A 14,158-nucleotide genomic window follows, 5' to 3' on the forward strand; every position below is an offset into this window, starting at 1 on the left:
GGCTAAACAGACCGACAGAGTAAACACCAGGCTTTAAAAAAAAATAAGGCCGTGGTGGATTCATTCGACTAAAAAAAAAACAAAAAAAAACGGTCAAGGCGGTGCCCCAGCATGGCCACAGTCTGACTACTGGAACAAGTAAAAGAATGCATGTGTGTGTGTGTGTGTGTGTATAACTCAATCTCTGTGTATAAATGTATGCACGTGTATATACGTATAGATAGATACGCATAGACACGCAAATACAAACACATAAATCGATTCCAAAAATGAAAATAATAATTCAGAAAAGGAATAAAAAACCACTAGATGAATTAATCCCAGCAACGAATACATCTAAGAGGCATAGAAGCGAGGACTTCAACGACATGGCTCATACGAAATAGCCAGATACGCAACTAAACATCCGGTTGCCAGCTCTACTCTGCCTATAGTATGTCCATCTCTGATGAGAGAAGCAAAACACTTTTGACAGACTTCTTTAGACAAATATGATCAGATTATTCTCCCTGAAACAGAAGAAGGATGGAACCGACCCTGCCGACCGCGGGGGCAGCCAGAAGAAGGCATCTGCCGCGCAGCTGAGGATACAGAAAGGTTTCAAACCCTGGTTTTTCCCCTTTTTTTGGGCCCCCAAGCCTGAAGTGTTGCTTGTGTATATTATCCACTCTACATCCTTTTATTATACATACATGTATATAACCATACACAGCCTAGTTTTTTCATGTATATGCACGTATATACTATACTCAAACGCATACACACTCCTACAAATATATATATGTGGGTGTATATAAGGATATTGGGACTTTGGTGTGTATAATTTCTGAGTTCCTGGCGCAGTATGGTGTGTATACGGACACACACACATGTATATATTGTCTGTGTATATATATGTATATAATATCTGTGTGTATACATGAATGTATTGTACATGTGTATGTGAATATTTCGATATATATATATCTGTCTATCCACTAAGCTATACATATAAATATATACACACACATACCATCTTATATATATATATATAAGATGGTATATATAATGTTTTATCTTGTTTCAGTCATTAGACTGCGGCTATGCTGGGGCACCGCCTTTAGTCGGACGAATCGACCCTAGTACTTAATCTATTCGTCTCTTTATATATATATATATAAGATGGTATGTGTGTGTATATTTATATGTATGTATGTATGTATATAGGTGTGTGTGTGTTTTATAAGTAAAGCCAAGTAACATATATATATATATGTTGTTACACATTCATATCTATGTGTATACGTAGGTGTACGTGTGTAGAATACATCAACACTTTTCGTACTGTTTACTAATAAAATAGTGCCAAAAGTCGGGACGTATTCTACACACGTATACTTACGTATACACATAGATATGAATCTATATATATATATATGTATGTATGTATGTATATGAGGCGCCAGATTAAAGTTTCCTGCGCCTTGTGAACGTACGCAGAACATGGAATATTCTGGTATATGTTCGGAGTGACAGTTTGAATTCCCACTTCTTACTCGTAAATGTTTTTACGGATACTACAGTTCTTAAGCTGGAACGAGTAAAAGCTGGTGCGTATGTGCGAGTGTATGTATGTGTCATTCATTTGTATTATGCCCGTTTGTCTTATTCGTAGCACGAATATCAGAAATATTAACAGCAGGGTACTCTAGCTGACGCTAACTCTTAACCCGTTTTGCAAGTGAGGGATCTTTTATTTTACGCAGTTATGAAGGTACGAAGTTGCCGGACTATTTATTGAGAGGAGAAACAGACAACAACACCGTCCGTCGCACCGTAGAAGCGATTGTAGATGTGAATGCACACAAGGAGACGGGCGCATGTAGTCCCCCCCCCCTCCGCCAATATACATATATATATATACACATACATACATACTCTTTTTCACTTGTTTCAATTATTTGACTGTGGCCATGCTGGAGCACCGCCTTTAGTCGAGCAAATCGACCCCGGGACTTATTCTTTGTAAGCCTAGTACTTATTCTATTGGACCTTTTGCCGAACTGCTAAGTTACGGGGACGTAAACACACCATCATCAGAAACTGCTAAGTTACGGGGACGTAAACACACCATCATCAGAAACTGCTAAGTTACGGGGACGTAAACACACCATCATCGGTTGTCAAGCGATGTTGGGGGGGCCAAACACAGACACACAAACATGCCAACACACACACACACACATGTATATATACGACAGGCTTCTTTCAGTTTCACCAAATACTGGTCAAAGGAAAATGGTCAGTAAAAGAGTAGCAACACTCTGGCATGGCTCTAGTTTATGAAGGGAAGCAGTAAAAGAAAAAGATATATATAGATAGATAGATATATCATGTGTCTGCCCAGACTATCAGATGGTGTTACACATTGCTAGTCACAATGCGCTTTGCATCATTTTAACCTCTGGATGATGCCACCCTGCTGGCTAGCTGAGCAGGCCAACACTCCCCCCCCCTGGTCAAAAGGGGGACTGGAGCAGTGTAAAATGAAGTGTTTTGCCCAAGAACAAAATGTGCCACATGGTCAGGGTAAACAAACCCACAATCTAGCGATGGTGGGTGCTTCACACTAACCACTAGGTCATCCACCTTCACACACACAAACACACATTATATTCTTTTACTTGTTTCACTCATTTGACTGTGGCCATGCTGGAGCACCGCCTTCAAGGGTTTCACTTGAAGAAATTGACCTCAGGACTTAATCTTTGTAAGACTAGTACTTATTCTGTCGGTCTCTTTTGCACAACCGCTAAGTTATGGGGACATAAAAAAACCAGCATCATAAATATATACATATATATATATATGGCCCAGTGGTTAGGGCAGCTGACTCGCGGTTGTGGGATCGTGGTTTCGATCCCCAGACCAGGTGTTGTGAGTGTTTATTGAGCGAAAACACCTAAAGCTCCACAATGCTCCAGCAGAGGATGGTGGTGATCCCTGCTGTACTCTTTCGCCATAACTTGCTCTCACTCTTTCTTCTGTTGGCCTGCTCGCTTAACCAGCGGGGTGACGTCATTTGAAGGCTAAAACAATGCGAAGCGCATTGTGACCAGCGATGTGTAGCAACATCTGATAGCCTGGTCAGTCACGGTGATATATATATATATATATATATGATGGGCTTCTTTATGTTTCTGTCTACCAAATCCACTCACAAGGGTTTGGTTAGTTCAAGGCTATAGTAAAAGACATTTGCCCAAGGTGCTACACATTGGGACTGAACCTGGAACCATGTGGTTGGGAAGCAAGCTTCTTACAACACAGCCATGCAACAATTTAGATTCGAATGAATATGGTACTTAATTTAGATGCACCAGGATTTTGTATGGTTTTATCCATAAAAATCCGTGGGGTGATTATAATCAAAATAAGCAACAAGAATGACTCCGGTAATTTGGTACGATCGTTTCGTACTACATCATTTTATTAAATGTTGATCGTACCAAATTACCGGAGTCTTTCTTGTGGCTTATTTTGATTATATATATATATATATAATTTATCTATATAGGATCAGGTATGTGGGGTCCCTGTGCTGTTGGATTATGGAAGTATTTGTTTGGGCCATAGTAAGCAACCCTCTAAGCAGTGTCCCAGTCACTCCTCTTCTCCGCGAGGTACTTCCTCATCCTATGTGGCATGTGAGATATATGTGTCTGTGTGTGTATGTATCTACATATATACACCTGTATAACCATACATACAAATATACACTTGTGTATATATGCACACACATACACGTATATTCATATATGTTTATATATATATATATAATATAATAATAAGAGTAAATAATTTCTTTGATGGTTTTTAAAAGAAACCAACAATTATTTACTGGTAGAATTCGTTATGTAAATATAACCATTAATGGTAGGAACTTCTATAAAACTTCAATATATATATATTGTATATAAATAAAAAAGGCAGGCAACAGGTTTCTTAGCCACATACCGAAAAAATTAGAAATGGCAGTCAAAGACTGTTTATTACTATTTTCTACAAATGGGACTCCACATACGACATATCCCTGTAATTCACATATGCAAAATAGAAGGAAGAAATAACGAAAACAAAATTATATATATATATAGGTTTTTTTAATATAGTCAAGAGGTATAAGATGAATATATTTATTTCACCTGTTGATAGCGATAAGATTATGATCATTTTACAGCCAACGTAATGGAAAACGAATGTCCTGTGTGTGTGTGTATATATATATATATATATATATATATATATATATATATACACACACACATGTATATAACGTGTGTGTGTATATGTATTATGTGGTCGCTTGTGTATCATTAGCGATTTTCTTTCTCCATCTTCCCTTTGGACTTTTTCTATATTTCTGATAAAGAGCTCTGCTCGAAACATGAAATCCTCTTTCATTTCTTTCCTGTCCTGAGCGTCCAGTAACACTGTACTTATTCCACGTCCATGCGTTGTTGTTTTTTCTTGCTTGTTCATATTTGGATTGACTATACATAATCATCATCATTTAATGTTCACCTTCCATGCTACCATGTGTGGGACGGTTTCACAAGAGCCAGCCAGGTAGAAACCTGCACCAGTCTTCTGTGACTATTTTGGCAAGATTTTTACAACTGGATGCCCTTCCTAACACCAACCACCCCATGGAGTGGACTCTGTGCTTTTTGCCATAGCACAAGCACAGGCAGGTCAGTTTTGGCATGGTCTTTACAGCTGGATGCCCTTCCAAACAACGACCACCCCATAGAGTGGACTCCGTGCTTTTTGACATGGCACAAGCACAGGCAGGTCAGTTTTGGCAAGGTTTTTACAGCTGGATGCCCTTCCAAACACCAACCACTTTACAGTGTGAACTGGATGCTTTTAATTGGCACCTGCACTGACAGGGTCACCGAGTACTTGCAAGTAAAATAAAATATAGTTCTGAGACCCCCTTCGGTCATGACACTGACCATGAGATTGCACCTAGAAAGTTACCCTCCCAGGCATAAGTCCGGGTAAGGTTGTTTATGGAAGACCACCAGTCGCCCATGCATACCAGCCTCCCCTCTCCACACCACTGATGTTATCCAAGGGAAAGGCAAAGGGGCCGATACAGCTTAGCACCTGTGACGTCACAACTCATTTCTACAGCTGAGTGAACTGGAGCAACGTGAAATAAAGTGTCTTGCTCAAGAACACAATACACAGCCCGGTCCAGGATTTGAGCTCACAACCTCACGATTGTAAGCTCGACGCTCTAACCACTGAGCCATGCACCTTCACAATATATAGTAGTAGTACAGATATATATATACATACACACATGTACAACTACTATTAACATGTAGAGTGCACCGGGAAGAATTTCTTAAGAGGTCCCATGGTCTCAGGCTTTGCAACACTATTTCTCATCATCCCAGCCTTGCAGCAAACCCGTTCAGTGCATGTTGTTCACATTCTGATGAGCCAAATGACACATTGTGGTTTGCAAATAGGATCTGACTGATCCTACACCTTCCGATTGTGATACCACTTCTACAATGGCTGACCATGCCAATCCAGTTGATAAAAAACTATGAAAAGAAGAGGTGATGATAAGCATCTCTGTTACATCTAAGTAAAGCTGGATTACTTTAAGCCAAAGAATGCAGCATCAACTTGAATAACCTCTTTTCAATATTGAAGATTCAACAGAAGAACTCTTCAATATATCAGATACACAGGTAACCAATGTGTGTGTGTGTGCACATATACGTATACTCACACACACACAATGTGTGAGTGTGAATATAAAAGATGTAGATAGACAGATATAAAGATTTAAATAGTTAAAGAGGAAGCATTTGAAACTAATGTTGGTTACAGAATCCGTAGAAATAAAAATAAAATGAATGAGTGAACGAGGTGACGCAGGGTGGACAAATCCTCCAGTCATCATGAGAGAGTTTTACAGTTGTCTTTTGAGGAACTGGTTTGTCTTTTAGTGCACAATTGCACTCTTACGTACAGGACCAAACAATTTGTCAAGGAGACAAAAATCCCATCATTAGGTGAGGAATATGTTGCTTTATCGACCCCGAAAGGATGAAAGGCAAAGTCGACCTCGGCGGAATTTGAACTCAGAACGTAATGGCAGGTGAAATACGGCTACGCATTTCGCCCGACGTGCTAACGTTTCTGCCAGCTCGCTGCCTTTAACCCCAAACTCTTGCAAAACCCTCCACAGCTTGTCCTGTGCACATATGGTCAAATACCTTTCGTTATAGTTATCCATTGCATGCACTGGTACAGACATGTCCTCTCTATCTTACTAGGTCATTCAGCACTGCAGTTGTGGGCTAGAAAAGGCCTCATGGCAGGTCCCACACCAGATGGCTGGATGTTAAGGGTGGAAGATCTCCAGAGGCTTGACATCACCTTGGAGGATGCATAAGGACTGGCATGGGACTGCTAGCGATGGAGAGCCCTAGTGGACCTGGTCGGCTCTACGCATGATGATGTCGCTGGGACCACTAAATTGGGATGACCCCAGCCCGATCAAGCAAGAGCACAAAGCAAGCATGGTCGACACACCAAGTGTCTCCCTCTTGCCAATATTCCTTCGATTCCTCCAAGACCTGCTGTAGAGATCTGATCAGTTGTGCTGCATCCAGGAAAGAAGCCATATTAGGCGCAGGAGTGACTGTGTGGTAAGTAACATGCTTACCAACCACATGGTTCCGGGTTCAGTCACACTGTGTGGCATCTTGGGCAAGTGTCTTCTGCTATAGCCCCAGGCCGACCAATGCCTTGTGAGTGGATTTGGTAGACGGAAACTGAAAGAAGCCCGTCGTATATATATATATGTATGTGTGTGTTTGTGTCCCCAAGATCGCTTGACTACCAATGATGATGTGTTTATGTCCCCATAACTTAGCGGTTCGGCAAGAGAGACCGATTGAATAAGTTCTGGGGGTCGATTTGCTTGACTAAAAGGTGGTGCTCCAGCATGGTCACAGTCAAATGACTAAAACGAGTAAAAGTACTGAGAAATATGTATCTGTGTGTCTATGTATATACACACACATATATACACAAAAGGGGATGTGTATTGGGTGAGAGGTGCAGTAAAAGAATGCTGCCACTATATTGAGAATATATATATGTGTGTATATATTCTTTTACTTGTTTCAGTCATTTGACTGGGGCCATGCTGGAGCACCACCTTTAGTCGAGCAAATCGACCCCAGACTTATTCTTTGTAAGCCCAGTACTTATTCTATCGGTCTCTTTTTGCCGAACCACTAAGTTACAGGGACGTAAACACACCAGCATCGGTTGTCAAGCAATGCTAGGGGGACAAACACAAACATACACACACATACACACACACAGACACACACACACACATACATATATATATATATATACACATATACGACAGGCTTCTTTCAGTTTCCGTCTACCATATCCACTCACAAGGCATTGGTCGGCCCGGGGCTATAGCAGAAGATACTTGCCCAAGATGCCACGCAGTGGGACTGAACCCGGAACCATGTGGCTGGTTAGCAAGCTACTTACCACACAGCCACTCCTGCACCTATATGTGTACATACACTGTGATTGTCAATTTTTGACAATTAGTAAATGACGTCATGAGATGTCGAATGACTTGTAAGTTTAGCTTTAGAGGAACGGACTCTACTGCAGACACCACAGACATTGTCAGGCAGAGAAGTGTCGGGGATTGAGGTCAAGTAGTGGTTTCCATATGGATTGCTCAATTCTTTCTGTTTCAAATGACTTAACATGTACATGCAGAAGCAGAGGGGGTGGGTGAGGAGTTGAAGTCTAAACCAGAAGATTTATTACAGCTGCACTGATTCGACCAGTGTTTTAATTGCAGTTTTATTTGTGTCAACATTTGAGCTGTGGCCATGCTAGGGCACTACCTTGAAGGGTTTTTAATTCATCAAACAAATCACTCCCAGTACTTGTTTTTATAAAAGTCTCGTAGTCATAGGAGTGGCTGTGTGGTAAGTAGCTGGCTTACCAACCACATGGTTCCGCGTTCAGTCCCACTGTGGGGCACCTTGGGCAAGTGTCTTCTACTATAGCTGCGGGCCGACCAAAGCCTTGTGAGTGGATTTGGTAGACGGAAACTGAAAGAAGCCCGTCGTATATATGTATTATATATATATATATATATATAGAGAGAGAGAGAGAGTGCAGGAGTGGCTGTGTGGTAAGTAGCTTGCTTACCAACCACATGGTTTCAGGTTCATCCCACTGCATGGCATCTTGGGCAAGTGTCTTCTACTATAGCCTCGGGCCGACCAAAGCCTTGTGAGTGGATTTGGTAGACAGAAACTGAAAGAAGTCCATCGTATATATGTATATATATATATATTTGTGTGTGTGTATGTATGTGTCTGTGTTTGTCCCCCCCAACATTGCTTGACAGCTGATGCTGGTGTGTTTACGTAGACGAAATACCTATTTCTTTACTACCCACAAGGGGCTAAACACAGAGGGGACAAACAAGGACAGACAAAGGGATTAAGTCGATTACATTGACCCAAGTGCGTAACTGGTACTTATTTAATCGATCTTGAAAGGATGAAAGGCGAAGTCGACCTCGGCGGAATTTGAACTCACAATGTAACGCTCCAAAATGATTCAAAAATAGAATTTTCAGAAAAATAGATTCCAAAATAAAAAAAAAAAACGGCAGGAACTTAGTTGCCAACTCAATATATGTATGTATGCATATATAGGTACAGGACATCACAAACCATAAACAACATGAAATACGAAAACAAATGAGTTTAATACACAATCAACAAGAGAAACAAATGGAAAACAGGACAAGTAACATAAAGAACGACCCTTCATCAGTTGTCGGTCGTCCATCTACTCATTTCGAGCATTGAACGACAATATGAGTCTTCGAAGGCAGTTGCTCCCATGAAAGCCGAAATAAAATTTGGGATTTAACCCTTTAGTGTTCAGATTATTCTATCAAACATAATGCTTATTGATTTACATTGATTTGAATTAATCATGCATTATCTCATATCTTCAAGATCTTGATGGTGTAATTACTTAATGTAGAATAACATTGTAGGGTAGGTGTGAGGGCCTGGATCTGGTCAGTTTGAGCATAAAACAGATTAAATATTTTGGCCGGATATGACCGGTTTAAATACTAAAGGGTTAAGGAGGGTCAAAGTTGGTAGCAAAAACATGACAGTGAAGACAAACAAGGAAACCCAACGAAAACAATCATGGAGGGTCGTTAGACCAGACAAAGGTGCACTCTTGCAACATTGAGTCTTTAGCTCTTATTTTTAGCAATATTGGTGCTTCGGCACCCTTAGTGACCAAATTTTTCCTATATGTATATATATATATGTGTGGTAGCTGTCAGGATGGCCAAGCGGTCTAAGGTGCCAGACTCAAGGTGCATAAATGAACATCGAGTATTCTGGTCCACTAATGTGGGCGTGGGTTCGAATCCCACTTCTGACAGATAATTTTTTGCCAGCCTTGCCTGGCCTCCGTGCCGGTGGCACGTAAAAGGCACCATCTGAGCGTGGCCGTTGCCAGCCTCGTCTGGCACCTGTGTCGGTGGCACGTAAAAAGCACCATCAGATCGTGGCTGTTCGCCAGCCTCGTCTGGCACCTGTGTCGGTGGCACGTAAAAAGCACCATCCGAGCGTGGCCGTTTGCCAGCCTCCTCTGGCACCTGTGCCGGTGGCACGTAAAAAGCACCCATTACACTCATGGAGTGGTTTGCATTAGGAAGGGCATCCAGCTGTAGAAACATTGCCAGATCTGACTGGGCCTGGTGCAGCCTTTGGGCTTCCCAGACCCCAGTTGAACCTCCAACTCATGCTAGCATGGAAAGCGGACGTTAAATGATGATGTGGTGTGGATTAGCTACAGGACTTATTAGGTTTGAGGCATATCAACAAGTATTGCTTTGAGCTTGTTGCTCTTAATCCGTTTACTTATTTCATTTTTCTTTGTAAGTTTGATTGTTCTTTTTTAAAAACATTACACGTTTGTTTGTTTATATGTTTAAAATTTACCTGAAGTTAGTGGATTTTTGCTGTGATATGATTTAAGAATGCATTGATAAAATGGTACTGAAACGGGTGTAGTGAATTTTGAAGTCCACTTGTGTTCTTTTATATATATAATACATATATACACACATCCACACACACATGTGGCAGTACCATGTAAAAGCGCCTATGCCATACCATGTAAAAAAAAAGCATCTGTGGTACCATGTGAAAAAAAAGCATCTGTGTTGTGCCATGTAAAAAAGCATGTGTGGTACCGCGTGAAAATGTTTCTGTGTGGTACCATGTGAAAATGCATCTGTGTGGTACCATGTGAAAATGCATCTGTGTGGTACCATGTGAAAATGCATCTGTGTGGTACCATGTGAAAATGCATCTATGTGGTACCATGTGAAAATGCATCTGTGCAGTACCATGTAAAAAAAGCATGTGTGGTACCATGTAAAAAAGCATCTGTGTGGTACCATGGAAAAATGCATCTGTGTGGTACCATGTGAAAATGCATCTGTGCAGTACCATGTGAAAAGCATCTGTGTAGTACCATGTGAAAAGCATCTGTGTTGTGCCATGTGAAAAAGCATGTGTAGTACCATGTGAAAGCACCCAGCACACTCAGTAAAGTGGTTGCCGTTAGGAAGAGCATCTAGCTGTAGGAACCATTCCAAAGCAGACTGAAACCTAATGCAGCTCCCCAGCTCTGGTCAAACCATCCAACCCATGCCAGCATGGACAACATAAGTTAAATGATGTTGATGATACATATTCACACAGACATAGGCTTCCACACAGTTTCCTTCTCCCAACTCCACTCACAAGGCATTGGTTGACTTGGGGCTATAGCAGAAGACCCTTTACTCAAGTTAGTACCATTCGGTAGGATTGAACCCGAAACCATGTGATTTGCAAAGCAAGCTTCTTACCCTCACAGCCATGCCTGTGTCCATGTATTAATATTTGTCATTTTCTTTTCTTTTTCTTCCAGATATGAATGAATTAAATTTACCCAAAACTTGCCAAGTTAACTTTCCCGACCCTGATGACCTTTTAAATTTCAAATTAGTGATTTGTCCAGATGAGGTTAGTTCTATATATTCTTTTATTTGTTTCAGGCATTTGACTGTGACCATGCTGGAGCACCGCCTCAAAGGGCATTTTTTTTTTAGTCAAAGAAATCAACCCCAGGACTTTTTCTTTGTGAGCCTAATACTTATTTGATTGGTCAGTTTTGCCAAACTTGAGTTACGTGGACGTAAGCACACGAGCATCAACTGTTAAGTGATGGTGGGGACACACAGACACACACACATAAACATATATATAATATATATATATATATATAAATCTCTCTCTATATAAAGCTGAAGTTGTCTGTGCATGGCAGGTTTGGTAGCTTTCAACTAACACTATCTCCTCCGAGACCCTGAGGCACAATTTGACCAAAATTGAGAGTATGATAGAAGAAGGCTTGCTCTTCATTCCGAAGAAGAAAAAATTCAAATCGGACCATGTTAACACCAAAAATTATTTACATCAAAAAGGTGCTTTTTTTTCTATGAAAATCCCTATTTTTTATGATTTTTTAACTGCTGTGTTGCCTTTTTTTGGTGTATTTCAACCAGAAAAATGTTCACTTAAGGAGAATAAACAAGCTACATAATGCAAAATTTTTACTTTTCAAAAATTCCAATTCTAAAGGGTCGAAACCAACCCGAGCAACGCTGGGCGATACTGCTAGTATATATATATATATATATATGATGGGCTTTGGTCAGCCCAAGGTGCTGCATAGTGGGACTGAACCCAGAACCATGTGGTTGGGAAGCAAGCTACTTACCACACAGCCATGCCTTTTGTATTTTTAATTGTTGTCTCGTGCAATGGTTCTTAATCCAGGTCCATATGACCCTTGGGGAGCCATATAAACTTGAAATTCTTTTGGTCCTTAATTTCTCTGCCATACCTTATCCTTCTTTGTTCCTTCCACTTGGTCCCTTATATTCCTAATTTCTTTTGATGCCTTATATCTGTCATGTCTTACCCTCATTCTTTCCCCCTGGCCCTTTCATCACCATCATCACCCATCTACCTCAATGCCATAGCAACCAAGGTAGGCAGGTGCAGCCCACCCCAACCTTTGGACTAGCTGGTGCCCATTCTCCCTTGCTATCATGAGGCATTTTTAGAGCTGGATTTTCTACAGGGAGCATGCCCTTACTTACCCCTAACCTCAGTTTCTAGACATGAGTGGTCCTGAGACCAAGGCCTCTACCACGATTTTTAAGAAAGGTGGTGGAAAACTAGCTCAGGAAGGCGGGGACACTACTCCCTGAGACCCCTTTCGGAGCTCCCCCTTTATCTCTCAAATTTCCTACCATCTTGGCTCCATTACTTAATATCATCTCTACTATATCTAATCCTTGTTCCTTCAATCTGGCCCTTTTATCCCTAAATCCCTCAAGCCCGAACCATTTTTCTAAATTCTTCTACCTCCCAAGAACTGTTATGCCCTTTCCTTGTTCCTCCTGCCTAGCCCCTAATATTTTGACTACTCTTGACTATGATTCTGTCTGTTTGGGCCATTTATCTCTCTAAATTCTTCTGACCCCTAATATCTATGCCTCACCTTTATCTCTAAATCTTTTCTAAATTAGATCCTATTCCTTAATAATCAGTTGGGTCTCTTTATTCCTCTCAATCCCTTAAACCTGACTCAGCCCATTTATATTCAAATACTTCTGGCCCCCAATAACTGCTATGCCTTTTTCTTGTTCCATCCACCGGACACCCTAATATTTCAACTACACCTGACTATGATTCCTTCCATCTGGTCCCTTTACCTCTGTAAATTCTTCTGACCCCTAATATCTATATACCTCACCATAATTCTTTCCATCTGGACCCTTTATGTAAACCTTTCTAACCCAAACTCTATTTTTCCTTATTCCAGCCCATTTATACCCAAATTTTTCTGACCCCTAATATTTCTATACCTCACTCTCATTCTTTCCATCTAACCTCTTTCTCTAAATCTTTCTGAATTGAACCCTATTTCCTGATAATCAACTAGCTCCCTTTATCCCTCTCAATCCATTAAACCTGACCAAGCCCATTTATACCCAAATTCTTCTGACCCCTAATATCTCTGCTATTCTTTTCCCTTCTCATTACCTTCCCCTCTCTCCTCTTCCCTATGTCTTTCTAAATCTCTCTCATTGACTTTTGATTCCCTGGTTTTCTGTCACAGGGTTTCTACCGAGGTGGAAGGTTCATGTTTAGTTTCAAAGTTGGCCCTGGCTACCCACATGACGCACCCAAGGTGAAATGCGAAACAATGGTTTACCACCCAAATATTGACCTGGAAGGGAATGTTTGCTTAAATATATTAAGGTAAGTGCCATCTCTCTCACTCACTCATCCTCACCACTCTGTCAACATCTCACATCTGTCTTCTATACCAGTCATGGACAAACTGCGGTCCCAGGAAATGCGGTGGCAGACAGGAACCACTCCCTAAGAGCGGTGAGCTGGTAGAAATGTTAGCGCGCCAGGCGAAATGCTTAGCAGTATTTCGTCTGCCATTACGTTCTGAGTTCAAATTCCGCCAAGGTCGACTTTGCCTTTCATCCTTTCAGGGTCGGTAAAACAAATACCAGTTACGCACTGGGGTCGATATAATTGACTTAATCCGTTTGTCTATCCTTGTTTGTCCCCTCTATGTTTAGCCCCTTGTGGGTAGTAAAGAAATAGGTATTTCGTCTGCCGTTACATTGAGAGTTCAAATTCCGTCGAGGTCAACTTTGCCTTTCATCCTTTCGGGGTCGATAAATTAAGTACCAGTTACGTACTAGGGTCGATATAATCGACTTAATCCTTTTGTCTGTCCTTGTTTGTCCCCTCTGTGTTTAGCCTCTTGCGGGCAGTAAAGAAATGGGAACCACTCCCTGTGCAGGTAAAAGACGAATGCTTGCCTGATATCATGTACCTTGCCACAACCTCCTGCCCAAAATCATTCTTCTTCAGGGCTCAGTTGAAAGGGGGCATAAGACAGGCAGACAGAGGAA

General features: G+C 41.1%; 1 protein-coding gene and 1 non-coding gene across 2 annotated transcripts; both read left to right on the forward strand.

Annotated features, from left to right (window-relative positions):
• The first annotated feature begins 400 nt into the window (after positions 1–400).
• LOC115229495 (NEDD8-conjugating enzyme Ubc12-like) lies at positions 401–13,508 on the forward strand. The gene is made up of 3 exons (XM_029799832.2): positions 401–597; positions 11,080–11,174; positions 13,342–13,508. The coding sequence occupies exons 1-3, from the start codon at positions 492–494 to the stop codon at positions 13,486–13,488; spliced, it is 348 nt and encodes a 115-aa protein (XP_029655692.1). The 5' UTR covers positions 401–491; the 3' UTR covers positions 13,489–13,508.
• Positions 9,432–9,537, forward strand: Trnal-caa. The gene is made up of 2 exons: positions 9,432–9,469; positions 9,492–9,537. It is a non-coding gene; the product is annotated as a tRNA-Leu (tRNA).
• Positions 13,509–14,158: the final 650 nt, after the last annotated feature.

This window comes from Octopus sinensis, unplaced genomic scaffold (assembly GCF_006345805.1).
Source record: "Octopus sinensis unplaced genomic scaffold, ASM634580v1 Contig12879, whole genome shotgun sequence".
Lineage (NCBI taxonomy): Eukaryota > Metazoa > Mollusca > Cephalopoda > Octopoda > Octopodidae > Octopus > Octopus sinensis.